This window comes from Colletotrichum abscissum, assembly GCF_030869225.1.
Source record: "Colletotrichum abscissum strain IMI 504890 chromosome Unknown Scaffold_17.1, whole genome shotgun sequence".
Taxonomy (NCBI): Eukaryota; Fungi; Ascomycota; class Sordariomycetes; order Glomerellales; family Glomerellaceae; genus Colletotrichum; species Colletotrichum abscissum.
The window spans coordinates 206969-233902 of NW_026850065.1; the positions used below are offsets into that span (position 1 = coordinate 206969).

The following is a 26934-nucleotide window of genomic DNA, read 5'->3' on the forward strand; positions in this document are numbered from 1 at the left end:
TATATGCAATATCCCAATGCTACCTTTGCGTCTGTAAGAATGAATTCGATGTAAAATCACGCATAAAACTTTACTGCCACTCGACTTTCTTGTCAAAGTCCAAGAAGCCTTGAAAAATGATGATCTCATCCCTGTATGCAATAGCCATACTGTCTTTGGACACCGTCCGTATCAAAAGATCGCCTGTACGCCAGAAAGAGGGAATGAAGAGGTGCTGTGTATATGATTTCGCTCGTTCAAAACTTTTGAGACTGAAAGAACTGATCCACCCGCCCCGTGTCAAGAATATGACTGCGGAACGAGTGATCCCCAGAATAGCCTTCACGCTCCCGAGAAGACTGCTGACGGTGCAAGAGACGGATACTTGCTTGGAAGCAGTATGAATATTGCTACTAGTGAGTAGAAGGAATGTGTTCTTGTTTTCTGCTTGTAGATGGAATGCTTGCACCATGGTGTCGAACTCGACACGGGAAAACCATTTGTTCGTCAGTGTTGTTTCCTTGAAACCTGGTGGCAGAAGCATGGAGATAGAGGAGAAAGAAGTATTCGGTCTGAGATCATCCCAACGGAAGGGGCGTACAGTGCTCTGTTCTAAAAGAAGTAGAGGAGACTTGTCAGTCGGATGCTGCATCCATTGACCGCTTTCTGTAGAGAGCTGACTTGGTGAAAACGGTTCCGGGGGAGTCTTGTTTTGCCACAGTTCTTCACCTCTCTGTGTAGAGAATAAAACAGCAAGACCATTTGGTTCAATAATTGCTTGTGACACCGATGAAGACGCCCGAGAGTTGAACACAACATCTTGTTGATACCAGGGATTGTGGTGTTTAAGATGAGGAGATATGCGCATTCCAATGCATCTCGTTGATGCATCAACGCTTACCAAGAGATTGACCTTCGGGTTCCACTCGACTACGCGAATGCTTGCGGAGTGATGCTTGAACTCGACAATCTTCTGTCCGTCTTTGACATCGTGAACCGAGACGGACCCGTCTTCTCTACCACAGAAAACATGTTTGTCATCACCCATGGATGTCAATACAGTAACAAACTTGGCCTCATCAAAAGGCCTGGTAACAGATCTTTGAAGATTGCTTTCGTCTGGGATGCCATCTTGGTCGCTGGACGTATCGTCGGTCGCATTCTGCCTAAGTAGAACAGAAGGCTCCCAGACATTGCAAGAACGCCCCCGGACATCGTAGAGCCTGAGGGTGTTGGAGGAGAATATGATGCCAACTACAGTCTCTTCAAGAAGTTCAAGTCGATGTAACAACTGAAGAGAGTCGAAGTTGAACAGCGACACCCCTCCTTCGGTATCTCCGGCCGCCAGAATCATGCCATCCGGCGAGCTGGCGAGCACTCGCGAGTGCAGACTGACCGAGCCGACCTGGTACCACCGGTCTTCATCAAAGTGAATCACAATGATATCCCCATCTTGATATGCGACGGCCATCAGGCCAGATTCTATTGCGGGGTTGAAGACAACATCCAGAATTTGGGGTGGACGTAACTTTTCGGAGCCCCTCTTCTCTATGCGAAATAATCTCTCGAGCTTGTCTTCCTCGTTAAGATCGAAGAGAGTCAGGTGGGAACTGCGATACGTGACAGCTGCGTAGCCGAGAACGGGGGAGAAGCGGACAACCTCTGGGCAAAATCTGTCGAGACTTTCGTGATTATCGTCGGAGTCGGAGTCAGATCTGTCTTCGATAATGCAGAGCGAATCAAGCTGCTCTCCGTCCCGGGTCGAAAAAGTAAGGACTGCCTGCTTGACATTCCCTTTCAACGTTACAAAGACTTTGGAGTCGTTGGCATTGAAAGAGACGAAGAACGCTGTGCTTCTGATCTGCTTTTGCCAAATACCATCAATGTCATGTCGCCTTGACGGACTCTTGCAGTCCTTGGAAGGATCACGAGACACTACAGCGGGTATCTCATTGGTTACCGAGCTGTGCCACATTTAACCAGGCGAACCACCCTACTGGAGGAATCACCAGTCCTTTGAAGGCAGTGACGCCTTTCTCAAAGTCCGAGGCGGCTGGGGTGAATAATTGGATGCGGGGAAACTGCCTGATCTTCCCCTTGCGGCTCAATCACACCGAAATCGACCCATACTTGCAGCATAGCCTGCTTCGCGGTTCATCACGACAGACAGAAGCCGATGTACTACGTGAGCTGTAATTTCTTTTCGTCGCGAGAATTGGTAGCCTGAGTCTCAAGGTGCAAGCACAAAACTTTTCTCAGGCCCACCGAGGCAAACCACCGATGATATTTCCAAAACAGTCAACCAGCGATATTGAGACCCCGAGAACTTGCGGCCATGGCCAGCGACCGTGTAGAAGTGGCCGTGGATGAGAATCTTCTTGCGGGTTAGCCTATTGTATCCATGACTAATGATAATATACTGAGGTTTGACATAGAACTTCCTAAGGACGGCAAGGTGATCGAGGCAACATCTCTGGGACTGAGCGACTGGTGCGATACCACACAGTACAACGTTCAACTTCCAGATGGGAGCATTCGGAGATTCTTTGAAAAGGCATGATTTCAAGTTATCTCAGTACTCGTAAGCTCAACATTCCCTGACTGGTGTCACAGAAAGCAAGAGGCGAGGGGGGCTTAGAACAGATTCGAGCACACTGGCACTCCGAAAGCAGCGTATACAAGTTCATCCCCGAGTACATCCCTCGACCAGTCGCGTTCAGGGAGTATGCATCTCAGCCGAACACTTATTTCCTCCTTCTGGAGTTTGAGGACATGATTGACGATGACATCCCACCTCCAGAGACATATATGGCGGTCCCAAGTGCGCTTCATCTCCGCAGTGCAGGGAAATCTCCCACAGGGAAGTTTGGATTCCCAGTGAATACTCGTTTTGGTAACCTGACACAACCCAATGGCTGGGAATCTTCCTGGGAAGTATGGTGGACGACTCATATGAAGTTCCTGTTGCAAAGGGAAAGAGTCATTCGCGGCGCCTACGCCGCCGAAGATGAGACAACATTGAATTTCTTTCTGGACACAGTGCTTCCTCGTTACTTGCGTCCCTTGGAGACAGAAGGCCGCTCTATCAAACCAACACTCTGCCACACAGATCTCTGGCCTGGAAACGTCAAGTACAAGCTGGACAACGAAACCATCATTGTATACGACGCAAACGCCCTATGGGCCCATAACGAAAGTGAGTTGGGAGAAAATTAGATCTGTAGTGCTATCGAATGCGATACTGCCGGAACTGACATTTGTGAAGTTGAGTTGGCCCCATTCCGCAACCCAAGATATCCACTTGGGAAGGCATACTTTCAAGAGTACTGGAAGCATGTACCAATTTCCGAACCTGAAGAAGATGCCGAAAGCCGCATAATCATCTACCTCATCCGCCATCAGGTCTGCCTCGCCAGCCTATACCCCACTGAGCTGAAGTTGAGAGATGCGTACGTTGAATATGAATTTGCTCCTCGGCCACGAGTTACAATCGCGAAGTGCTTACAAATATTCCATAGATTCCTCAGCAATATGCGTCTTCTAGGTGATAGGGTTAAAGACGAGAGTCAAGAAAGAAAGGATGTTGAGAGAGCTCAGGTTTCCTTTGAGTCCCAGATCGCTGCACCAGTTCCAGTTGGTTTGGTGTAGTAAACATTCAGTATTTGAGAAATCGATGTTTGAGGGAATTGAACTGATGAAGCGTTTCGCCGACATTCAATTGAAGAGATGTGATCAATTTTCAGGTTGTCAGATTCAATTCCTGCATGTGATGTTGCCATGTTGCGGTTGCAGCCACAAGCCTGAGGGTCAACAACCAACTGTCTGTCATCTGCTGTGCAACGAGCTCATTTCGTGTGATTGGTTGCTACCCCGCCTCCCAAGAAATGACGGCTCTGGCTTTTCCGTGACATGAAGAGCAAATTTGTGACAATAATGACGTTTTTCCAGGACAGAGCAACTGTCTTGTTGCTTACCTACCTCGTATCCTCAACAGCTCGCGCTCCAAAGTCGTTTTCTGAGTTAACTGAAGGTTGAAGCTTCATCAACTCTACCGAGACGAAATGGCCCGGGTCAACGATCTTGAAGGTACCGATGGTATAGTACATCTGGAACCTATCCTTACATCCCATCAAGACGCTGAGCTCGAGAACGAGGACGTCAACGAAGACGAGCTTTTTACGGTTTTTACCAAATGGCAGAAACACTGGATCAGCCTCAGCGCATCGTTTTCGGCCATGTTTTCTACCATGAGCAGTTACATATACTACCCGGCCATTGTTCCCATCTCTCGAAACCTTAAGGTGTCGGTCTCCCTGATCAATCTTACAGTAACCTCGTATTTGATTATCGCCGCGATTGCACCTGCCTTTATGGGGGATATGGCTGACCAAAGTGGCCGGAGACCAATATTCCTCTTGATGTTCGTCTTGATGATTGGAGCAAATGTTGGGATTGCTCTCCAAAGTTCATTTCCTGCCCTACTGGTGCTTCGTATGCTTCAGAGCTCAGGTGCTTCTGGTGAGGATCAGTGCCTGACTATCATGTGCCCAGATCCTCTCTGACACCGAGTAGGGTTGACTGCCATTACCTACGGTGTTATATCGGACATTACATTGCCGAAAGATAGGGGAGGTTTCGTTGGTGTATTGTTACTCTTGTAGGTTCATCATCTGCCTTTACATACTGGCTACAGGAATACTTGCATTGACGCGTGCGCAAGTACAGACATTGCCCCTAGTCTTGGACCTGTGATTGGAGGCGGCATAACTCAAGAGCTTGGATGGAGATGGATATTCTGGTTCCTGACAATTATTATTTCAATTACAGCTCTTACCATGCTGTTTTTCTTCCCCGAGACGCAGCGCAACATTGTGGGAAATGGCAGCGCCAACGCCAGGGGCATTTACTGGAGCTTTCTCACTCTGATCAACAAGAGCCCCCAAAGGAAGAACGGAGGAGCATTGAGAAGTCAAAATTCCAGGCGACACTGGCCAAACCCGTTCGCCTGTCTGCCGATCTTGAAAGACCGCAGCTCACTCGTAGTGATACTCCTGTACGGCATCACATATTCCGTGAAAATGACGCTGCAAACATCGCTGGGTGCCCAGTGTTTGGAGATCTACAAACTAGACTACCTGACTGCGGGATTGATATATATTCCTTCCGGGGTCGCCGGAGGTATAGGATCATTCACAACCGGTTTGACATCCCTCTATTCTTAGACTACCTACGTAGTATGGGCTGACGGATGAGATAGGGAGAATTCTCAATCGGAATTACCGAACAGCAACAAGCAAGCTATCAGAAAGTAGTGACCAAAATGGCATTGCGCCCTCTGAAGTACAGATTGAACAAGTCAGATTGAAGGGCTTCAACTTTTTAGTCACTATAAGCGCGTTAGGAACTGTTGGATACGGTCTCGCGCTCATGGCAAAAGCGGTAAAACTGCTCGTAATCTCAAGTCACAACATGGCGCTGATATGGTCTAGCACATGGCTGTCATGATTATAATGCAGTTTATCACTGGAATCACCACTGCTAGTCTGTTCACGGTACGAAGCTTATTACAAATCTAAAATGGAATGAACGAGGCTCTAACCAAAACACCTAGATGACAGGAACACTCTTAACCGACCTCAACTGCGAAAGATCTGCTACAGCACAGGGTGCGTCCAGCATAGTGAGATGCTTGGGAGCGGGTGCGGCAATTGCAGCACTACAACCACTCGCCGATGCTGCGGGTTTGGGTTGGTGTTTTGCTATCTATGCATTGTTCCTTGCCACTGAGTTGCCTTTGGCTTGGATCATTCGCAAGAAGGGACCGGGTTGGAGGAAGCAGCGCAGACCTTGATGAAACGCAGTCTTGTCGGCATTTGCTTGGAGCAAGGCTTGGCTTCTGGACTGGATCGATCACCCGACTGTTGCGCACCAACCCAGACAAAGGAACTCCCAACTACTAGAAAGTCATATCTAGTAGACAGACGACTTGGAGAAACAACCGTGTTCTCGATGCCTAATCTTTGTGATGCCTGAACTTTGCCTCGACAGCAACGATTCCCATCACCGCCATCGAGACGCTAATTGTTATGAACACTATGGCAACCCAGAGGCAGCAGTGCCTCTCGTTGGCCCTGACCTCGCGCGCCGACGTGAACTTGTCGCACGTCTCGCAGTGTTGGTGCGGCTTGAAGGGGTTGAAAGGGGCCGACGGATCTGGTCCCGAGTGATCGTGTGCCAGCTCGATATCGCGCTCGTCGTTCTGCGGGATTGTCGCGTAGGCTGAGGCTGATCCTGATGGGGGAAACGCGTTTACGGGATGCTCGTCGTGGAAGCCGTGCTCGTCGTAGGCTGGTGCCGCCTCGGAGGGTGATGTCTTTGAGGGTCCCATTGCAGCTGCGTCTTTGCGGCTCTTTGTGATGATGGATTTGCGATCGACTTGTGGATATTTTAACGTTACCTTGCGTCAGGTTCAAGTATGATAGTTCTCTACTTTGGCGATGTCAGACGGATTGATGTTGGGCCTTGTGAGGCCAACCAACAGTGTGGCTGCCGCGTCAGCATCTTCAGCCACGGCATTCCGGTCATTGTATTGGTCGATTTACGCCTCTTTTCTGCACAGAGGGCTGAAACCGTTTTTACATTTCAATCACGCCGCAAATGCTGCATGCAATTGAGGGGGACGATGGCTCGGTGTGGCCGTGCGACGCGCGGGCAGTGCTCAAGACGCACACTAGGTTAGTCACTGGACCGGACTGCAGTGCCAACGCGCCTGATGTCATCCTTCTCTTGGGCCTGTCAGCTTCCATTGGTCATAACCATCATCCAGCTGTCCTAAATCAACGCTGAGCACCACGCGATGCCGGCGATGGAGGGAGCATGGGGCTCTTGCATCAAGTTCCTCTCGCCTTCAACGACGGTATTGTTGGAGGGGGAGACGGGGCGTAAATAGTAACGGTTCTTGACCTCCACGTGCTGGAGGAATGCTGGAGCGTCTTGGAGTAAGACTAATTACTAAGCGAGAAGTGGGCGATAACGTGGGGTTCCATACACATTTCTGGGGGAGGCAGATTGAGGTGGACTCAACTTTCTAAGAATGAGATGAACTGGAACTTCTGAGTAACCTTGACATACGTAGCGGGCAGTAGTTAAGCCGTGCAATTCACATGAGCGAATTACTCGTCTCGCAACCTAGCATCTATCGAGCTTTCTTACCTTGCATCGCATCACTCAAGGTCGTGATTACGCGACATCCCGCACTTTGCAATACGATATCACCGTAGTACCTCCCAGGCAGGTCCTAATGCTCGCGAGCCTTTGATCCCTGTTGATATGCCGGGGAGGTCGGACTTTTTGTTTCTCTCCCGCTCTGCCGCGTTTGTATCGATCCTCCAGGCTCCAGGCAAACAACCCGCCCAACGCCGCCCCGAGAGTCGCTAAGCTTGACAAGCTTCGCCAAGCTAGCCCAAGCTTCGGCTGCATCGTGCGCCCGAAGCTTGATCTATCCGGGGCCCTGTCTGCTCCCACGACACTAAGACACAGTGATCGAATCACGAATGCGCCGCGAGGGCCGTTGGAGCTTCATTGTCGATCTGCGGGACCGGCCTTAACCTTAAGAGGAAGGTGACAGTTCGTTCCCGGCTGCGTCATCTTACAACTTTTATGCGGCCTTCAAGAGCCGAACACGCGATTAATACCCAGAAGTGCCAGGTTCCTCTGCGCCGTTGGTCACTAAGAAGGACACATGAAGTTTACATGACACCGAGACTCGGCCAAGGCCAATCAGGCTTATCAGTATCCGTACAAGCTCATTACCAAAGGACCTCATGGTTCAAAGTAATCTGAACACGGCTTTTCTCGATATGAGCTTTCCAAAAGGCCTAGATGAGTCCAAGGTACCTTTGGAGGAGACCGGCTAGCAACGCTTTCTCGCATGCCGAACAACCGACCAACGTACCATGAACCAACGATCAACATTTGCCTGGACCCACCGCCGTTCAATCATCGAGAAGTGACCCATTCTATCAGGGGACTTTTGGGCACTTTGGACCTTCTCCTTCTGCCTATGGTAAGCGTCAGGGCTTTTGTGAAGTGATGCCGTCATATACGAAAATGTTCAAATACCGCGGCCGGGCCAGCTCTGGTCGGAGTAGGAGTCTTCACTCGCTTGTAGTTTCTCCCCAGTCAAACTCAAGATGAAGCTTCTCAACCTCTTCAGCGGGCTGCTTTGCGCCTCTTCTGCGCTTGCTTTCAAGAAGCCGACCAAGCCTACGCTTCCGAGGTCCATTGTCGAGAGGCGCGCGGCCAACCAGCCCTTCTCTCACCCTGAGATTCAGAAGCGCGCCTCCCAATTTTTGACGGAGAAGACTAAGGGTGAGTAATTGGCGGGCATTGAAGCTCTTGGTCGCCAAGCTGACTTCTCTCCAAGCCTTCGCTGTCAATGGCACTGGTATTCCCGAAGTGCCCTTCGACATTGGCGAATCCTACGCTGGATTGCTCCCCATCTCCGACAGCCCCGACGAGACTCGCGAGCTTTTCTTCTGGTTCTTCCCCTCATCAGCCGCGCAGACCCCTGAAGAGGTGGTTATCTGGTAAGATAGCAAAATAATAGTCGGGTCTGAAGCAACCCGCTAACGTGCGACAGGCTCAATGGTGGACCAGGATGTTCCTCTCTTTCCGGTTTCCTCACGGAGAACGGCCCATTCACTTGGGAAGCGGGCACGCTTGCCCCCGTTCAGAACCCCTACTCATGGACCAACTTGACCAACATGCTGTGGGTCGAGCAGCCCGTCGGTGTTGGCTACTCCCAGGGAGTACCCAATATCACCGATGAGGTCCAGCTTGCGACAGAGTTCCGCGGTTTCTACAAGAGCTTCATCGACACCTTTGACCTCAAGACCTGGAAGACCTACATCACTGGAGAGTCGTACGCCGGATACTATGTCCCATACATTGCTGACGGTTTCATTTCCGCCAACGATACCGACTACTTTAACCTGGCCGGTATCTCGATCAACGACCCCATCATCGGCGACGAGACCATTCAGCAGCAGGTTGTCATCCTCCCCTACGTCGAGTTCTGGAACAACCTCTTCTACCTCAACGAGACCTTCATGGAGCAAGTCCGCGACCGCCAGGACTCGTGCAACTACTCCTCCTACCTCGACACCTACTTCCAGTTCCCGCCGCCCCAGGAGCCCTTCCCCGTCCTGCCCGATCCCTACAACAGCGATGTCTACGCCTGCGACATGTTCGATACCTTCTACGAGGCCATCATCGAGGTCAACCCCTGCTTCAACATCTACCACATCACCGAGACCTGCCCGCACCCATACTCCCAGCTCGGCATCGTGAACAGCGGCGACTACACCCCGCCTGGGGCCGAGATCTACTTCAACCGCACCGACGTCAAGAAGGCGCTCAACGCACCCCTCAACTCCAATTGGCAGCAGTGCACCAACGTCAACGTTTTCGGAAACGGAACTCGTCGCGGCTCTGACCAGTCTAACGGCCCCGCCATCACTGGTGCCCTGCAGCGCGTTATCGAGTTCACCAACAACACCATCATCGGCTCTGGTGACCTCGACATGCTTCTCAGCACCAACGGTACGCTTTTCGCGATCCAGAACATGACCTGGAACGGCGCGCAGGGTCTGTCGGAGTACCCCACTACGCCTCTCATCGCTCCTTACCACCCCGAGTACAATGCTGGCGCGCTTGCCGGCGCCGGTATTCAGGGTGTGTGGACCGCCGATCGTGGATTGACCTTCTACACTGCTCGTCTTGCCGGCCATGAGCTGCCCGGATACACTCCTGGTGTCGCGTACCGCATGCTCGAGATTCTGCTCGGAAAGATTGACAACTTCAGCAACACTGATGACTTCACTACCCAGACTGGTAACTTTACCGGAAATGGTACCATTTACAAGAGAAACCACTAGACGGATGGTTATAATGATGATTGATTCATCTAGGAGGTTGAGGATGATGCCACAACCAGACTAGAGAGATTTATAGTAATAATGTCTACCCATGATCAAACTTTTGACCCTATCCTACGTTGCCTTCTAGACATGGGTGTTTTTCGCAAATTTGATACTAAGAATCAGATATCAGCCACGCATTTGCCTTACTTCTCTTACCCCGACTGCCGACGTCCGATTGATCGAAGCGTGGAGGAGTGACATTAGCATGGGATCAGGCCTAAGCATTGAGCTCACCTGGCGCAAATGCACTTGACCCTACCAAGTGCACCCCATCCACCCAACATTGCCGTAACGCCTGTGAACAAGATAATGCCGCCATATTGTCCGCTATACCCCCAGCCCTTGCCATCTCTTATCCACCCATCCCCAGTTAGTAAAGCTACGCTCAATGGCCCGCTAATCACGTTGCCGATTCCTCTCCCACCAGCCAACAACCCAAAGATGAACCCCGTATCCACCGCCGGGCTCTCAGCCTTCAACTCAGACAGCACTCCAGACCAGGTAGAACTGAACCCGCCGGCGAAGAAGCCATATGTGATGCTAAAGACAGCCAGCAGCGCTGTCTGACTCGAAAATCCCCAGAACAGAAATACTGCGAGCGCGGAACCGATGGTCGATATGAGGATCACGGTGGTGACGCGGAGGTGGTCTCCCAGGCTGCCCATGACGATGCCGCCGGGGATGGAGGTGACGTTGATGAGGACGAGCAGGGTCGTTGCTACAGTTGTAGAGACGTGGAGTTGTTGGACGGCGTAGGTGGAGAGGTAGGTGTAGGGGAGGAAATAGCCGAGTGATTGGAGGACGTTGCCGATTTGGAGCATCCAGAAGGAGGGGAGCTGGATGAAGTTGAGGTTGATTCGGCGTACGGCGGAGGACTGGGAGACGGGGATACGTGGTTTGAGGAAGTAGAGGAGGGGCGCCGAGATGAGAACCTGTGCGCTTGTGAGTAATATATTCAGCGCTTGCATGAAAATGGACGAGTAGTACCGTTGCAACACTCCAAGCTCGGAGCGTGACTACTGGTCCGAACTTCTGCAGACAGGTTTCCATGGCGAAGGGTAGCCCGACGCCAGCTGCAGATTTTCCAGCCCACATGACTCCGTAAGCCAGGCCTTTTCGCTTGACAAACCACTCATCCAGGTACAAAGTCGTTGGAGTGAATAGTAGCCCGCAGCCTAGGGCACATATGACACCTTGCGTTGCGATCAACTGCCACACCGTAGTCGCAAAAGAGGATAAGAGGAAGCCGGTCGCGGTGAGGAGCAGCCCAAGTGGGCCGAACCAACGGCGTAGACGGGGCCATCTACTCAAGATCGTGAACGTGAAAGGGGAGATGAGGTACATGATGCCCTGACCTCGTCAGCACATCCAAGTGATGATATGGGAGTGGATTCATGAACATACCGTCAAGGTGGTCCCAATCACTGCAATATTGCTGGTATCGCCCTCAAGCTTGCCAGGGTGACTGCCGTAATATTCCTGGAAGACACCAAATGCGAGGGAGTACCCTACAGAGTCCGGAGTCAGCTATCTTCTCTTTAGCGGTTGGAGTTAAGGGCACACGAGTTCACCTACCCCACACGGGAAACTGGATCAGACTGCATCCGAGCAAGACAAGCCATGCCTCCTTTCCCCTGTCTGCGGGCGGCAATGGCGCCTGTTCAATCTCATTCTCGCTTTCTTGCTGTGTTACCGCTGGACTGGCTGTCAATGTGCGACCGCGCAAGTTTATTGCCTCGGGCTCGAAGTCCAGATGTTGGTGGTTCATGATGGCTAAGTGACATCAGTGGTGTGGTTGCTGCCGCCGAATGATGGTGATGCTGGTAACTGAGGGCGCGTACTTAAAAGAATCGCGAAAACATTTGGCAGGGTGAGTCACAAATGAAGAAATTCAACATGACGTTGGAAATCAAGACTTAAAAGTCATGATCGGCTGACATACGGAGGCTGATTGGCTCAAGATAAGTAAGGTAGTGAGGCTACACTTGCGACTAGGCTGCGGGGTCAGCACCAAACTTTCTGTTCAACATATTAAGAGGACCATTATCTTACCTGAGCCAATGAAATGTATGTCAGTAAGAAGTAGTCGTACTGACATGATACTACTGATATCGATCTTTGCCATATACACATGCTGGAAGATGGGAAGACGATCACTCAAGAATTGGATAGATTGGAGCCTATTATACTTTCGGGCAACACCCTATTGCCGTAGATGAGGTCGAGATCTTCGTGATGGTGAAACCTTCGAATAGGCACCTGTTCCATTGTCGATGATGAGGCGAAGCAGTATGACCCAAAAAAACCAGGACTTGACTTGTGGTTTAAGAATAGTTCTCTAACCGGGCGCATCGCCGTCGCCGTTTCAACTTATCTCGCCCGATCTAATCAGAGCTACAATGCATGTTGTAGTTGAGGTCTGGATCGGAGCTAGGTGGGCTCGAAATCAGCCCAACAATAATCACGACGAATAAAAACCAACTTACCCATCAGAGGGAATGATGATCTGGCCCTGTGGCGTCCACGTTTGCTCACACACCGGTCTTTCACCGCCGCAACTTCTACATATCTTCTTGAATGCATATGCTGTATCCTAGTCAGTATCTCGAACACGAAGCAGGTAGCAAGATTCCTTCCAAAGCTTACCTGATCCGACATACTTCTGGAACCAAAGACGGATTCTCTTATTGGGAGCAGTCGTGCATTGGAAGGTTCCCCCATGGGTCCATTCGTCCGTTGTATTCATGCCCAGTGCAATGCTCAGCACAGATTTAATGGGCCTCCAGTCAGGAGTAAGACTGATCCTCCTCTTGACGGAAACTTTCTCCTCCCAGGGGATCGCCACAGTCTCGGGGTCGCCGACGAGCCCAACATGCTGCATCTTGGAAGCTGCCGTATACGAACTCCAGTATGACTTGACATCGCGAAGCTCCCATTCGTCCCACATGAAGCAGTGGTTCTCTGCGGTGGTCTCTCCATCCGAAGTCGGTCCGTTTCGGAAGCTGGTCATTGGGATGAAGGTGTTGAAGTTACGAATGTAGATTGTATCTGCTGTGCCAGCGCGAGACACCAACATCCCCTTTACATCGTTCAAGTCGAAAGACTGAGAGATTAGGTGAGTCGGATGCTTCAGGTGCATTCGCAATCTCATTTCTTTGAAGTCGATATTCTTGACCCGAGGTGGCGCGGATCTCTCGACGAGGTTGGCAGGAGTCCCGATTGCCAGGCCAGCAACGGCCAAAAGAGTGGCAAGGAAGCGCATCTGAGGGCGTCTCCTGGTGTGGATTCTGCCTGATTAATGTTGTAAGATGGGAATTCTTAATGGCTGACGATGCCGGCTACAACGTGCAGATGGCAGTGCTTCTCCGAATCGAACAGAAAGCCGCATTCCGACAAGTGTACGTACGATAAAATGAGATTGAAGAGTATCTCCGGCACCCCGGAATCAAGCTTTTCTGAAAGCGAAGCCCTAGGGCAAGGCAGGTGAGGACATGTACGACCCCCGCGACCAAGTTTCCCACGCTCGGTCAATGAGAACATATACGGCACGATCTGATAAACTTTGTTGTAACCAATTAACTAAGCCAATATTATGGCACAGTTGCCGCGACTCTAGCAAGGTTCGAAAAATAAGGATGGCGATGATGATATGACGTATTGACCCCCATGAGTACATGTAAGGGGCGCCTCAAGCGCTGTTACTGAAGGGTCTAAGTGCAACACCAAGAATACATATCCTATCATGGTCCCTCATCTCATCAAGTGAGCCCGCGTATCGGGAACATCTGCATTGCTGATATAGCTTCATAAGCTTGGATGTTGCTGTGTGTTGTCCACGTTGGCAAAGGCCTGTTATTTTATAGGAAGACTATCAATGGAATCTAACAAAATTTCAGATTTCCAAGCGTTTAGTGGGCTCGAGCATTTGAATTGAGTTTACCCAGTATCATTCAGAGAGATGGGAGTTCAAGAATTGAACAACATCATCCATTCCTGAAGGTGAATTAAACCAATGCCCCCCTTCTTGATACTCCTTCCACTCAACTTGTGCACCAAACCTCCCCAGGGTGTCCCTCAAGATACGGCCATTGGAAACCAGCACCAGGGGGTCATCAACACAATGCTCTAGTAAGATGGGAGTATGTTCCAGAAGCGCACATCCTTCTGGGACATCCTCAAGCCCGAGAATTGCCCGGGTATCGTTGAGATTTCTCCCAGGGAACGGCATGCGGCAGGAAAAGCCGACAAAGGCTCCGAGTCTGGAATGCCCCGGTGGGAGTCGTAAATTGAGTAGAGTATGGACGCCGGCTGCTGCGCCTTGACTTATTCCAGCCAGAATGATGCGGTTCCACTTGCCTCCTAGCAACTCCGCCTCTGTGGTGAGGATCTCTCGGATGGCGGCAACGCTGTCTCGGAGCCCCTCAGCCTGATGCTCTTCGTGATCGGCAAAGTTGTTTACGTTCCAGATGTCAAACCATTGCGAGACCCTATCGCCGAGCGCCATCGCCTTTCCTGTTTTTGCTTGAGGAAAGACCCAGCGAAAAGATGGGAAAGCGTCTACCAGAGTGCGATCTTGTGAGTCGCTGGAGTAGTTTAGTGACTGCATGAAGTTCTTTGCATTGTCGCCCCGCCCGTGCAAGAAGACGACGGTATGAGTGTGGGCTGTTGATGGCTGATGATAAATGAGTGGAGAAGACATCGCGAGCTTGATGGAGCTACGATTGAAGTGGGAACGCGAGTGTTGAGTGGTGTTTATGGAGTGAGAGAACTGAGCAAGTGGCTGAGTGGCGCAGGGAGAATTGACGGTTTTAATGCATCTGATCGCCAAAGCCCAGGCAACAATGGCGACTGGTGCCTAAAAGGCCGAGGCCAATTCAACGGTGGCTACTGTTTACACCGTTCGAGTTGATCCAACCAACGACTTTTAGCCAACGTTCAGTCTCTCCCAAACTTACTTTTTTTTACAAAGCGTGCGGGATGTATACAAAGAACGGAAGTTTTCGACATGCCCAGACTTATGAGTTCTTGATCAACGTAAATACATGATGTTTGACCGGTCTTCAGAGAGTTCAGGCAGTCCCAGTAAGCCCCCCGATAAATTCCGAAAGCATGCAATCACCACTATTCAACCATGAAATCCTCAAATTCTGCCCACTGATCTCCGGTAGAGCCTGGTGTGCTGTTCGAAATGGCGAAGATGCCGTACAAAGTGCCCGTCATGTCGTAACCCGAAAGCAGGACGGGGTCAACGTTTCCTAGACTTTGCCACTGGGTTCCTTCTCCAGAACTCTTGACTCTCCAGAGGAATCCGTATTCGTCGGGCATGGTCTGAATGCGGAGCTCGATTTCCCTAGCAGACTTGGGTATGGCAGCCGAGCCTAAATCGATCGACTTGGGCTTCTGATCTTGGATTGCCACCAGAATGGAAGATATCTTGCGCTCTTGCGGATCAATCTGGATGACTGCATGCCGCAGGCTATCCTTGTAAACCGTTAAGCCGACCAGTGGTAGTCCTTCAGACCCTTTGGAAGACAGACGTATCGTCGTCGAAGCTGATCCTAAGTGAGATCTTTGCCTGCGGCCAACGAACGTGGATGTGCCTGATGGGCTAGCTAGGGTCGAGGTCTGAGCGCACAAAGAATGGGTATTGTCCTTGGCAGAGTACGAGTAGTTTTGAGGAATGGGAGTCCGGATGTAGAGGTCTTCAACTTGCCGATTCAGATCCTTGAAGACACCGTGCTGTCCCGCGTTCGATCCATCTTTTAGGTCAAGATCTAGGCTCAGCTTTGTCTGAGAAATTCTGGGCCATGCATCCTTGGGCCAGTCAACCGAAGTGAGAAAAGTTTCGCGGCCTAGTGGATGGCGTTGAATACTGTCATCATCATGTCGTATTCCTAGGTGAACGCAGAACCAATTTCCTCTAGTGTCTTGGAATAGATCACCATGGCCAGTCCAACGAACGGCTTCGTCTTTCTCGAATGCAGTCAATAAAGGGTTGTTCGGACAACCCTCGTAAGGTCCCCACATATCTTTGGATCTCGCCATGTTGATCTGGTGACCCTCAAAGGTCGAAGATTCGGCGGTCAACAGATAGTACCAGCCGTCTTTGAAGTAAATGTGCGGCCCCTCAGCATCATCTTTGCCGGCGGCACCCTTCCAGAGATATCTCGTGTCTGACAAGGCTGCACCGGTCTCAACGTCGATTTCGAACTGGCGAATTGAGCAATCTGGTGCCCATGGAGGTCCAGTTCGATAAGAGCCGTGAAGATATGCCCTTCCGGATATCTCATCGAAGAATAATCCTGGATCAATACCCGGGAACTCGAATGGCACTGCATCTGACCATCCATTCTCTGAGAATATCATGTCTTCGTGACAGCTAAGCAAGAAGTTCTGGAACTCGTGTGCTCCATCAGGCTTCTCCCAAGCATATGTACACACAACATAGAACTTGTTTTTGAAATGACGGAGTGTTGGTGCGAACAGACCGCCGGTGATTATGAGTGGGATGCCATGAGGCAGAGGGATGAATTTGGTAAAGGCGCTGGATAGAGACAGCTGAGTGGTTCGACATAAGGCATGGCCCTTCAACTCCCAATCCACAAGGTTTGTAGAAGTATAGATGGGCAACCCAGGGAACACGTGGAAAGAAGAATTGACGAGGAGGTAAGTGCCATTGTGGACGACTATGGTTGGATCAGGAGCGAACCCAGGGATGATGGGGTTGGTAACCTTCATTAGGACGCTGTCTAATGTTGCTCAAGCTCGCTGAAGTGTTACTTGAGGTGGTTGAGGATAGGGTCTTCTGACTTAGATCCGGGGTCTAGAAATCCGTAGACAATACAACTCATACAACACAGGCACGACATTGAATAACCTTATCATGTCGGGAAGTCCGAGGTGTATGTAGTCAGTTTCCGACTCGGACTCACTTCTCCCGAATCTTCCACTCCCCCGTTTCCCCGGATGTTCCACTCGCATGTCCAAAGTACGTCCACCCGCCGTCCACCCAGGCCTACCCCAATCCACACCAACGTCCACCCAAAACGTCCACCCAAGCTAGACACATCAATGATACCCCAGATTCCCCCCGCCATTAGCTTCCCCGGACAATCCATAATTCATTGGATATCCTGCATGTGCAATTAGCTAAGGAATGTGGTTCTGCTTGCATTTAATGTCAAGTGGAAGTCGAGCCCATCCTTGCTGAAAATCTGTGAACAATGTCCCGTAGCCCCTTCAGTCATCGAAACAAACAGAAACATGACTTCACCAAAGGCTGACGACACAAAGATGCAGGACCCGGAGTGCAATCACTTTGAGACAGCAAAGACTGATACCGGGATTGCAACTGTCGGTGCTGGGACTGGTGAAGACATCATCAACGCAGAAAGGCAGCTCTCGGTCCTTGAGAATGCAAAAAGGCATTGGCGAGCTCTGCTCATAGGTAAATACTTTAATCCATGCAACCCAAAAACTTCTCTAACAGTCATGAAGCTTCCGTAGCCTTTTCCGCCGGCATCGTCTTCGCCTACGACACAGTCACCAATGGAGCCTCGATCTCGATGCCCTCGTTTCTACTATACTTTGGCGAAATCGGACCGACAGGACCCTATCTCCCTTCCATCTGGACCTCGTTGTGGACTGCAATGTCTTCACTTACGCAGGCCCTTGGTGCCATTTTGGTTGGCTTCGTTTCTGATCGATATGGGCGGAAGTGGCCATCCTGTGCTGCAGCTATTTTGACTTTAGTCGGCGCTGCGGTGCAGTATATCGCTGTGCCGCGTGCAACTCTAATGGGCGGCAAGATGATTTCGGGTCTGGGTATTGGTGCTGTGATGGCCACCGCTACGACGTACATCGGTGAAGTATGAGCAGACTGGAATTCCGGTCCTTTTTAATAAGCTAACTAACAAACTTTACAAGGTGTCGCCTCTGAAACTTCGCGCTCCATTACAGACCTGTTTCGTCATCTTTGTTCTTCTCACCCAGGGTCTGGCATTGGGCGTGATCCGCATATTCGTTCCTGATATTCGAGAGCAAGCGTTCAGGACGGTCATTGCTATCCAGTGGGCCGTTGGTGGCTTAGCTGTTATCACCTGGGCTGTGGCACCAGAGTAAGTGTCAGTTGCCCAGATAAGAATGGCTCTTGTACTAACGCCTGATCTCTAGGTCCCCTATTTGGTTGATCAAGAAGGGCAAGATTGAAGCTGCGCGAAAGGTCATGCATAAGATCTACGGTCCAAACCACCCCGATGAGCGCCTCGAGTATGAGATACAAGCTATCCGCGCGGAACAAGAACTCGAAATGAACAACAACGCTACATACGCAGCATGTCTTCAGGGCCATAACCGGAAGAGGTCTTTGACCGTCGCGTTTCTTTACTCGACAGCCAACATTGGCGGCGCCCCCTTTCTAGCTCAGAACATCTACTTCCTCATTACTGCCGGTCTTGAGGCCGTTCACTCTTTCGACATTGGTATCGGCGGCTTCGCTTTTGCTGTGCTGATTATCATGGCTAGTGGAGCATATCTGCAGCGTATTAGTCGGCGAAACGTCGTGCTGCTAGGCCTCGTGATCAACCTTCTTTTCATGGTTATCATTGGCACGCTTTACTGGGCCACAATCAAGGGCGGCCTTTGGGCAATCGCTGTTTTGATGAACCTACTCATCTCCCTACAGTCGGCGTTCCTGCAAGGCGCTGGTTGGCCTATCGCCGCCGAGATCCCATCGTACGCGCTTCGTGCCAAAACGTTGTCTATCGGCATTTGCGCGCAGACCTTCACGACTTGGCTGTTCAACTTCATCACCCCTTACATGTATAACGTTGACTCTGGCAATCTCGGAGCCCGCACCGGGTTCATCTACGCTGGAACATCCGTGTTCTTGCTGGCAGGGGCTTGGTTTCTTGTCCCAGATACCACGGGTATGACGACGGAGGAAATTGACAAGGCTTATGAGTCTGAACTGACGCCCAGGAGGTTTCAAAAGCACGCTATTCCGGCTCATATGGGCCATGATGGCAAGTCGTTGCGAGATATTTGAGCTAATTTCTGCACCGAAGTTGCATGATTTGAGGGTGCAGTGATATGAGGACAGTTCGACAAGAATGTATGTGCAATAAAATTTGATTACTGCAGAAGGTTTAATATTGCTACTTTAAATAATCTTAACTGCGCTTTCTATGGTATTATGATGTTCGTTGATCGTCATATTCTTGAAGTCTCATTAACTTAATATTACCCTTTCGTTCTTAATATTCTTCGCAACTCCGAATGGTTGTGGCTTTTGCCCGAGTTGCGTCAGACTCCTGTGCAGACCACTCGCATGACCTCTCTCATGAGAGGCCGGCTCTTGTGCATTACCCCATTCGGGAGAGTTGGACGGTATTCCTCCTCTTACAGCACACACGGCGGCAAAATCCAGCGTCGGATACCCGCATCTCTCTGGCCTCTTTACACAGACCCTTGACGTCGCTATGATGATGGCTAATGATATGCACAGTATTATGCCGGCTACTGTGACGAAAAGCCACCTGCTAACAATTCCTGCAACAACCTGATGACTGAGGATGGAGATGGACAGGGTGGAGTACATGTCCTCTGGTAGACCTTCGCGAGGAGTCTTGAGTTCCCAAATGGACGGGCCAGATGAGAAGTAATTTGCGTGGAAGTAGCTGAATGGCACAGAGAGGGCCTTCCTGACGGCTCTCAATGACTGCTTCTTGGCCACTTCGCTGTCGTTGATCGGTAGCGCTGTGACTGCATAAATGGCTAGTGCTGAGTTGTCGCCCTTTGTAGCTGGGCCGCTCTTGTTAAAGCCTGGGACGACAGCGGATAGCGAGAGCATGTATTCATCGAGACCGATGATGTCCTGCTCTGGTGGTGTCATATCCGAAACGTCGAGAATTGAGAAGTTTCCGCGATCATATGTGACGGTAGCATAACGTGAGTATACGTATAGTGATGATGACAGTTCCAAGGGGTTTGTCCAAGCGGTGTTGTTGATACAGGAACTGGTCAGTTGAAGTGCAATCGGGCAATATGCTGATCCTGAGAGACAGTTGTCAGCTTCGAGATACAAAGCAGTGTGCAGAGCCATTCATGGCTATTCTTACCAAAAAGCAGGCCTTTCTGTTTGCCAACAGCGGCACACCAGTACGAGGCGGCGCTGTCGGCACCAATAAGGAAGCAAGTTCCATTTGTGCGTAGAGCATCGAGATCATGTACTCTCCCATACTCTAATTGAACGACTCGAGTATTGGGGACTACGTATGCCGCAGAGTCCGGGTAGCTCGTCAGGTTGTCTGCTTGAGGCGCAATTGAGACCACACCGCCGGTCAGCAGATGCGATTCGTCACACGGGGCCCATCCGCCGTCATTTCCGGTGCACTTTCCTACGCCCTGGTGCAATGGATCCAGGGAGAAAGAATCTCTGTCGGACCAGGCCGGGCTGCCCATCTGCACCAATAAGGCGGTGGCCGTAGACTGACGAATCTCGTAGATGTAAGAGGCGTTGAAGGGGGCAATTCCGGCAGACACGCTGTATGTCTTTTCGGGGAACGTGACCAGTTCAATAGAAATAGCACCTGAAGACCGTCAACATGGCGTACAGTTACAGTCTTAAATGTGATGATAGCTTACCCATGAGAATGATACCCGGCAAAGGAATGGAGCAGATAACCAACAGACTTTGGAGAATCAGAACGCGTTCACAAGTCTTCACTTAATCTGGCAGAAAAGTAGACTCAAACTCACCGGAACAGACTGGAGTACTTCTGCCTCCACTCGGCAGTTGCCAGAAGTCGAAGCAATCCCCATACTCCCGTACCGGCGTCAAGTCCTACAAAGTGCAACAGACTGACGCCACCGGGGCGAGATGCTAGTGCCCACTGCAAGTCTTCCACAACCACAACCACAAGGGCAGCCAAGACAAGAGCGCAAAGCTCAGTCATCACGCGAAGGATCAGGATCGAGTTACTAGGCGATGCGACAAAGAAATTTTGTCTCATCAGAGCCTTTGCCGATCCGGTCGAGTACACAGCCGTTAGCGTCAGCATCAGGACCCCAACAAGCCACAAACATAATGTCCACCACACGAATGGGCTCGTCTTTTTGTCTCCATTCTTGTGGGATTTAGACGTAAGAGATATCGTGTCGTTGAAATCATTGCCCTTATGACTATAGGAACAATCTTCTCTGTCCGGCGTAGGAGGATGAAGAAAGTTTGTCTGGTTGAAGGAAACTGTGGTCTTCAGAGGTGAGGGGTGTGCTGAGCAAGCCTCTTCAACTTTGGCGTATTTCGGCCAGTCACTATGGTTGTCGCCTGCCAGTTCGATGATGCTCCACCTTCGATGATCTTCTGTGTTTTTGCGGTTCGACCAAATGCCTTGTTGTGGAACATTTCGAGGAGCTCTGGCGTGTTCGTTGAAATCGTCGAGATCGATCGTCTCATGTCGCGGCTGTGGAGAAGCCATCGTCATCGTGGGTTCTCGACAGCCCAAAATATGGCTCTCTCTGGCCAAGACGGCCGGAGCGGCAGATGGGGTAAAGAAGTATTGGGATACACAACGACCTGCGTTTGCGCTAGGTATCGGAAGAAATCAAACAATGAACGAGCGTAGTATGTAGAGAGCGTAGGTATGTGGTCAGAAAAAACGAAAGATGGGTTCTTGCGATTCTGAGAAACGCGGTATTACCTACAATCATTTCTTGTCCGAAGAGTGAACTCCATCCTGCTGGAGAGCTCCTGCGGGGCTGATCGCGATTACCCCGGCCGACGAGTCAGTTGTTAAGCAGTCGGACTAGCCGCGAGTCGTGAACCCTGAACAACCTCTTTAAATATAGAGAGGCTTGTAGGTAGACCCTAGTCTCGAGAGGGCCTTCCAATCTATCATACTTCTTCCACGCACTAAAAGTTGAGACGATCAAACCAGGGATAAAAAGCTCCTCAGGATCCGAGTGATAACTGGAACTCGAGAGGAAGAGAAAGGTCAAACACCACGCCTTTGGAATTTCCTACCCTGGCCTTGGGACCTAGAGTTACCGGATGAATTGTGACGTTGATGTGACATTGTAGCAAACTCGCGACGGTGGCCCACGTGGTTGAGTGGAAAACTAGCACCATGGGACGAAGTGCGAAGCTTTGTAAAAACTGGTAGGATACGGAGGAAGGTCCTTCGCTCCAGTGTAGATAGTTGAGCACCCAATTGGTAGTTCAGCCTTAAAGCTCTGAGCAAGGTATATCCTGCTGCGCGAGGAGCATCGATACATTCGGACTCGTCCGAGCCTGCTTTTCCTAGCTAAGAAGTATTCTTGTTGTCCTGGACAAATCTAGAAGTATATGCAACTAAGGATGCTCATTCTTTCCTGGGTTCCCCCAGCGACACCGTTTGTTGTTTTTGTATTTGCAATGGAAATGACCGTGCTTGAAAGGAATCCTCGTCACTTGTTGACTTGTCTTGCCGGCGGGTGGAAAGACAGCCAAGCCCAACACCACCTTGCGCTCCACTAAGATACGCTCAAATTCACGATGGGACTCGGAATAGCATTTTGCCTAGCCTATTGGTGGTCAAGACTTTCGTTATGGTACATTGGTAAACCTCCCAAAAACCAATTCATTATCACACCCATTTTTAACCTACGGAAACTTGCTATCCAGCTGACGTCAAATGTCTGAGACGGTAAGTTGAAGCTCCCGCCCTACCACGGTGCTAGCGGCTGGCCTCAACCAGCCGCAGGAATCGTTGGGGTAGAATGAGTCGGAGATGACCGTGAGGGTCTGTAGCTCCGCCAAGAGAGCTTTACATAGCCATCAGTTTCAGTTTTCGTAAGGGTCCCCCCCCGGATCTGGACGCAGGGCTAGCCCATGAAACGGACAAGGGTAATGTAGGGACTCCGACTTACCCACTATCCGTCAAGACTCCGGAGACTCAAGCAGAAGAATGCCTCAAAATACAGCTTTGCTAGCACAAGTCCAGTTGGCAGAAGAGATTGTCAAGTTGTATCATACAAATGTAGGCTACCAAATCAATCGCGATGCTGGATGCCGTCTATATTGGTACCATGAAATCTACTTGACATGAGTACACCCGGACACTTAAGTGAAGTGCAGTGATTGATGATGTGGATCAAAAGCCCCAATCTTCCCGAATCAGTCTTGCCCCATTCTCGCCTAGCATGTAAACCGGCCCCGCGATGTTGACGTCCGGAACAGTGGGCATGATGCTGCTGTCAACAACCCGCAGACCCTGAACGCCATAGACGCGCAGACGCGGGTCAACGACGCCGCCGTCCTCTAAGGGCAGCATGCGGTTCGTGCCACTAGCGTGCCAATTGGGGACCGTGGTCGCTTTCACGTAATCAAAGATAGCATCATCATCGTCAGAAGCGATGTTCGCAACGCCCGGCGCCACTTCGCCGTGGTCCGGCCCAACGGTCATGTTGGCGAAGGCCGCATGGGCAAGAATTTTCCTCGCGTCGCGGAAGGCATTCACCGCTATGGCACGATCGGCGGGATGTGAATAGTACTGATGAACTGTTAGCCATCACCACAGGTCAAAGATGAGGCATGGTCTCTGCAGCCGGTTAAGAGGCTGCATAAAGGTGATAAACTTGCGTTGGGGTTGATGATGGGAGCATCCGACATGCCGCTTGACTGAATGGTGACATTGCCCTTGGATAACGCGACCATGCTTGATACTGTGATAGAAATGTACGACCCATCTGCTGAAGGTTCGTACGTCGGGCCTGGGCTGTTGGGATAGAAGAAGGACTCAAAGAGAAACTCGACAGTTGAGCGGTTGGTGAGACCCGCCTCAATCACCGCGCCGGCGCCGATTGACTTAAGCTGCTCACTGGACAACTCCTGGAAGCCGTTCGTGATGCCTCCAGGGGCCGTGTAGACACCCTTACCAGTTGAGTAGTACTCATCTTGCGAAGCTTGAACGTTGGTAGTGTTGAACATGAGGTAGTGGGTGGAGGCCTCAGGAACCACGGTGGCCGAGATGCTGTAAACATTGTGATCCATCATGCTGTGAGATGTCAGATAATTTGACTCTGATCGGGGAACTTGTTTGAATCTTACTGCTGGCCAACGTTTTCGTTGATTACCACTGGCTCTATATCAAAGGCCTTCAGTGTGGCTTGCGGACCAATTCCCTTCATCAAAATCAGCGAAGAGCGCGACCAGTAGAGCATCACTGGAAAAGTGATCTTACCGAAACCATCAACATCTGGGGAGACTGGAAGGTGCCCAAAGTCACGATGACTTCCTTAGAGGCTGAAATGACACGGTGCCGTCCAAGAGAGTGGTCGATGAAAACAACGCCACTTGCTATCGGACTTCCAGTGGCATTCCTTGTAAAGGCTATGGACTGAACTGGTGAGTCATGAAGGATTAGTAAGTTTGGGCGGTTGGTAATGGCCTTGTAGTAGTCATAAGCTGAGCTACGTCTGTACTTGGAGTTGATGGTAGCAGAGCCTTGCTTGACGCCCACATTCTTGCCAGTGTTCAAGTCCGCAACAATGGGAATATTGACAGCCTCGCACGCCTCAATGAAAGCGACACTTGAAGGTGGAACGAACCCCTGAAAACCAATCTCTAACGGGCCATCGGAGTAGGCTGCGGGGTCCCAGGTTTGGTAACGTTGATTGTAACCACTTCCATTGTTGGGCGGGTTGAAGTGAGTAGCCTGCGAGCTAAGTCAGGTCAAAGAAATCATTTGAGCCTATGGTCTGATTTGAATAAACCTTTATGAACTTGGGGAACACCTCTTCCCAACTCCAACCGGGGTTTCCAAGTTCAACCCAATGATCATAGACATGGGCCGAACCGCGGCCATAGTACAAGCCATTGAGAATGCTGCTGCCACCAAGACCACGGCCACCTGAGAGGTTAGGAGTCGATAGTATAGTATCACGAAGGGTCTCCAAACTTACGGTGGTAGGCAAGTTTTCGACCACCGAGGTACTCCTGTGGTTCAGTGTAAAAGTTCCAATCGATCGCGGTGCCTTGATAGGCTGTGAGCATACTGGTCTTGGATAGAGATGTCAATAAATACGGCACTTACCCGCGATGTATTCAACAGCACCGGGTGCCTCATGCATAGCAACGACATGAGGGTCAGGCCCAGCTTCCAGGACCAGTACTCGTTGATCGCCGGACTCGCTCAGACGATCCGCGAGAACAAGACCAGTTGTTCCGCCTTCATCTCAGATTCAGTCTCGAAATTGACGAATGATTTGGGAAGATCTTACATACCGCCGACAATAATGAAGTCATATTCAAGACCAAGAGCAGATCCGTTGTTTTGGGCTGCCTTTACGGCAACAGACAGCTGAGCAATAGACCCGAGAGCCACCGAAAGATGAAGACACCGCATTCTGGAGAAATTGGCATATGGGAGATCAATGAGAAGAGTGGTCTTGTGAGCTTGTAAATTTCAGTTGGCAAATCCAAGCCTTGAGATTGTGACATCTTATAGAGATTTCATCTCTCAGCACGCCAGGCTTGATCCTTACCTGGAGTTTTGAGTAAACCTTCGTTTCCTCCCTTTTCACGCGTCATTATCTTCTGACTCCCCTGCCTTCTTTCGGAAGTAAACGAGGGATTGGAATCCACGCTGATTCAGGAGTCATGCAAGTTCACAGATGCTGCTTTAAGCTGTGGTCAAGCAAGGGAACTTCAGGCATCCATTCGGGCACAATATACGATGGAAGATTACTCAGAAGCATGTTTCACAGTATGAGAAGAACAAAGAGCCTCCTCCGTGCATTGAACACTGTCTTCGAAATTTGACTAGTACCACTGGAGAACTCGTGATCTTCAGTCAGCAGTACAATCGTACCTTACCCACTCGACTGCTTGCATGGTGTGCTTGCCATGTTGTTAAGGGCGACTTAATGCCGATATTCTTACCATCTGCCAGTCGAGATAGGGCTCCTGAGGAGAAGGATATTGGTCCAACAAGCGACCAAAATTCATCTTGTCCCAACCTCCTTCAAGGCCATCGCTGATCGCCCCATCTACCGGAGAGGCGCAGCAAAGATGTGCTGAGTACCTCAGCCCAAAAGTCGGGGACACCGGACAAAAGATCCTTCCCGTTTGATGCCATCTCCCCTGCCTTGTCTGAGAAGTTGAAAGTACCTTCAGTGACTAATCTGACATAGCTCGGTTAGCCTCTCCATGCAGACTACCAGAGTGGGTAGCACGAATCTGAATCTGCGTTTCGAGTCCCCTGGTGTTCCGAAGTTTACCGATTGCGGAGAACGATGTCAATAATCATGTTGTTCCATGGCTTCATGCTTCTAAAGCCGCGTCCAAAGCCCATTTGTGCCGCAAAAGTTCTCACTATTCAGCCAGCCCGTCGAATGTCAGCACCTGGAACCAATTAAACACCAAGCTTTTGGGCCACGCAGCAAGGCGGGCTGAAGGATCTTGGCAAGGATGACATCCTGTAGCTAGGAGGGCAGCCTGCCTAGCTGCGTGAGGCAGAAGTCCTGGGGAAATTCACCCGATTGGAACCCACCCCACGAACACCCCGCAGCATATGCATCTTAGACCGCTTCTGATTCATCGCCTTATGGACGCTAGGTTCGTGATCCTGCGATGATTACGCGCAACAGGGCACGCACAAAACCTCATCTATTCAGAGTCTTCACTTCCACATTCATGTTGGGCACAACCCCGATTGGACAGAGCATGACGGATCCGAGTCAGCTTTGGAACTTGGGAACCCGATCTCGGTTCAAACTCTATCACTTATCATAAGCTACATAGAGGGACTACTAAGCATAATCGAGCTTGCGTAAGGTACTAGGCAAGGGCGAGCCTATAATCATATCGTCTTCTCCACACCAGTGAGAGGTAGATCTCAAGTCACTATGAGGTACTTCTCTCACAGTCTTGGGACGATCAAAAACGTCAAAAAAGGAAGTCGCAAATGTCCAAGGTCATTTGTAAAGGTGGCAA

At 50.5% G+C, this 26934-nt stretch overlaps 12 protein-coding genes across 12 annotated transcripts; 4 read left to right on the plus strand and 8 right to left on the minus strand.

Moving 5' to 3' along the window:
• Positions 1-70: 70 nt before the first annotated feature.
• On the minus strand, positions 71-1954 carry CABS01_07720 (uncharacterized protein; the record flags this gene model as incomplete). Its single annotated transcript, XM_060541082.1, has 1 exon — positions 71-1954. One exon carries the CDS (start codon positions 1952-1954, stop codon positions 71-73), a length of 1884 nt encoding a protein of 627 aa, XP_060402582.1.
• A 360-nt stretch (positions 1955-2314) lies between these two features.
• Positions 2315-3627, plus strand: CABS01_07721 (uncharacterized protein; the record flags this gene model as incomplete). The annotated part of the gene is made up of 5 exons (XM_060541083.1): positions 2315-2363; positions 2415-2491; positions 2593-3175; positions 3245-3428; positions 3498-3627. The coding sequence occupies 5 exons, from the start codon at positions 2315-2317 to the stop codon at positions 3625-3627; spliced, it is 1023 nt and encodes a 340-aa protein (XP_060402583.1).
• A 413-nt stretch (positions 3628-4040) lies between these two features.
• Positions 4041-5830, plus strand: CABS01_07722 (uncharacterized protein; the record flags this gene model as incomplete). Its single annotated transcript, XM_060541084.1, has 6 exons — positions 4041-4497; positions 4552-4636; positions 4700-5157; positions 5237-5418; positions 5469-5531; positions 5591-5830. 6 exons carry the CDS (start codon positions 4041-4043, stop codon positions 5828-5830), a joined length of 1485 nt encoding a protein of 494 aa, XP_060402584.1.
• Positions 5831-5992: 162 nt separating this feature from the next.
• On the minus strand, positions 5993-6367 carry CABS01_07723 (uncharacterized protein; the record flags this gene model as incomplete). Its single annotated transcript, XM_060541085.1, has 1 exon — positions 5993-6367. One exon carries the CDS (start codon positions 6365-6367, stop codon positions 5993-5995), a length of 375 nt encoding a protein of 124 aa, XP_060402585.1.
• Positions 6368-8171: 1804 nt separating this feature from the next.
• On the plus strand, positions 8172-9917 carry CABS01_07724 (serine carboxypeptidase; the record flags this gene model as incomplete). The annotated part of the gene is made up of 3 exons (XM_060541086.1): positions 8172-8349; positions 8405-8567; positions 8621-9917. The coding sequence occupies 3 exons, from the start codon at positions 8172-8174 to the stop codon at positions 9915-9917; spliced, it is 1638 nt and encodes a 545-aa protein (XP_060402586.1).
• A 275-nt stretch (positions 9918-10192) lies between these two features.
• Positions 10193-11730, minus strand: CABS01_07725 (uncharacterized protein; the record flags this gene model as incomplete). The annotated part of the gene is made up of 4 exons (XM_060541087.1): positions 10193-10894; positions 10950-11312; positions 11367-11470; positions 11538-11730. The coding sequence occupies 4 exons, from the start codon at positions 11728-11730 to the stop codon at positions 10193-10195; spliced, it is 1362 nt and encodes a 453-aa protein (XP_060402587.1).
• A 616-nt stretch (positions 11731-12346) lies between these two features.
• CABS01_07726 (uncharacterized protein) lies at positions 12347-13224 on the minus strand (the record flags this gene model as incomplete). The annotated part of the gene is made up of 3 exons (XM_060541088.1): positions 12347-12392; positions 12449-12548; positions 12609-13224. The coding sequence occupies 3 exons, from the start codon at positions 13222-13224 to the stop codon at positions 12347-12349; spliced, it is 762 nt and encodes a 253-aa protein (XP_060402588.1).
• Positions 13225-13908: 684 nt separating this feature from the next.
• On the minus strand, positions 13909-14661 carry CABS01_07727 (acyl-protein thioesterase; the record flags this gene model as incomplete). The annotated part of the gene is made up of 1 exon (XM_060541089.1): positions 13909-14661. The coding sequence occupies one exon, from the start codon at positions 14659-14661 to the stop codon at positions 13909-13911; it is 753 nt and encodes a 250-aa protein (XP_060402589.1).
• A 422-nt stretch (positions 14662-15083) lies between these two features.
• On the minus strand, positions 15084-16700 carry CABS01_07728 (murein transglycosylase; the record flags this gene model as incomplete). Its single annotated transcript, XM_060541090.1, has 1 exon — positions 15084-16700. The coding sequence occupies one exon, from the start codon at positions 16698-16700 to the stop codon at positions 15084-15086; it is 1617 nt and encodes a 538-aa protein (XP_060402590.1).
• A 525-nt stretch (positions 16701-17225) lies between these two features.
• CABS01_07729 (maltose permease MAL61) lies at positions 17226-19008 on the plus strand (the record flags this gene model as incomplete). The annotated part of the gene is made up of 4 exons (XM_060541091.1): positions 17226-17409; positions 17460-17830; positions 17889-18079; positions 18135-19008. 4 exons carry the CDS (start codon positions 17226-17228, stop codon positions 19006-19008), a joined length of 1620 nt encoding a protein of 539 aa, XP_060402591.1.
• Positions 19009-19191: 183 nt separating this feature from the next.
• On the minus strand, positions 19192-21445 carry CABS01_07730 (uncharacterized protein; the record flags this gene model as incomplete). Its single annotated transcript, XM_060541092.1, has 4 exons — positions 19192-20015; positions 20081-20551; positions 20607-20653; positions 20721-21445. The coding sequence occupies 4 exons, from the start codon at positions 21443-21445 to the stop codon at positions 19192-19194; spliced, it is 2067 nt and encodes a 688-aa protein (XP_060402592.1).
• Positions 21446-23092: 1647 nt separating this feature from the next.
• CABS01_07731 (uncharacterized protein) lies at positions 23093-25345 on the minus strand (the record flags this gene model as incomplete). Its single annotated transcript, XM_060541093.1, has 8 exons — positions 23093-23499; positions 23577-23995; positions 24049-24122; positions 24182-24655; positions 24714-24850; positions 24903-24974; positions 25034-25168; positions 25225-25345. The coding sequence occupies 8 exons, from the start codon at positions 25343-25345 to the stop codon at positions 23093-23095; spliced, it is 1839 nt and encodes a 612-aa protein (XP_060402593.1).
• Positions 25346-26934: the final 1589 nt, after the last annotated feature.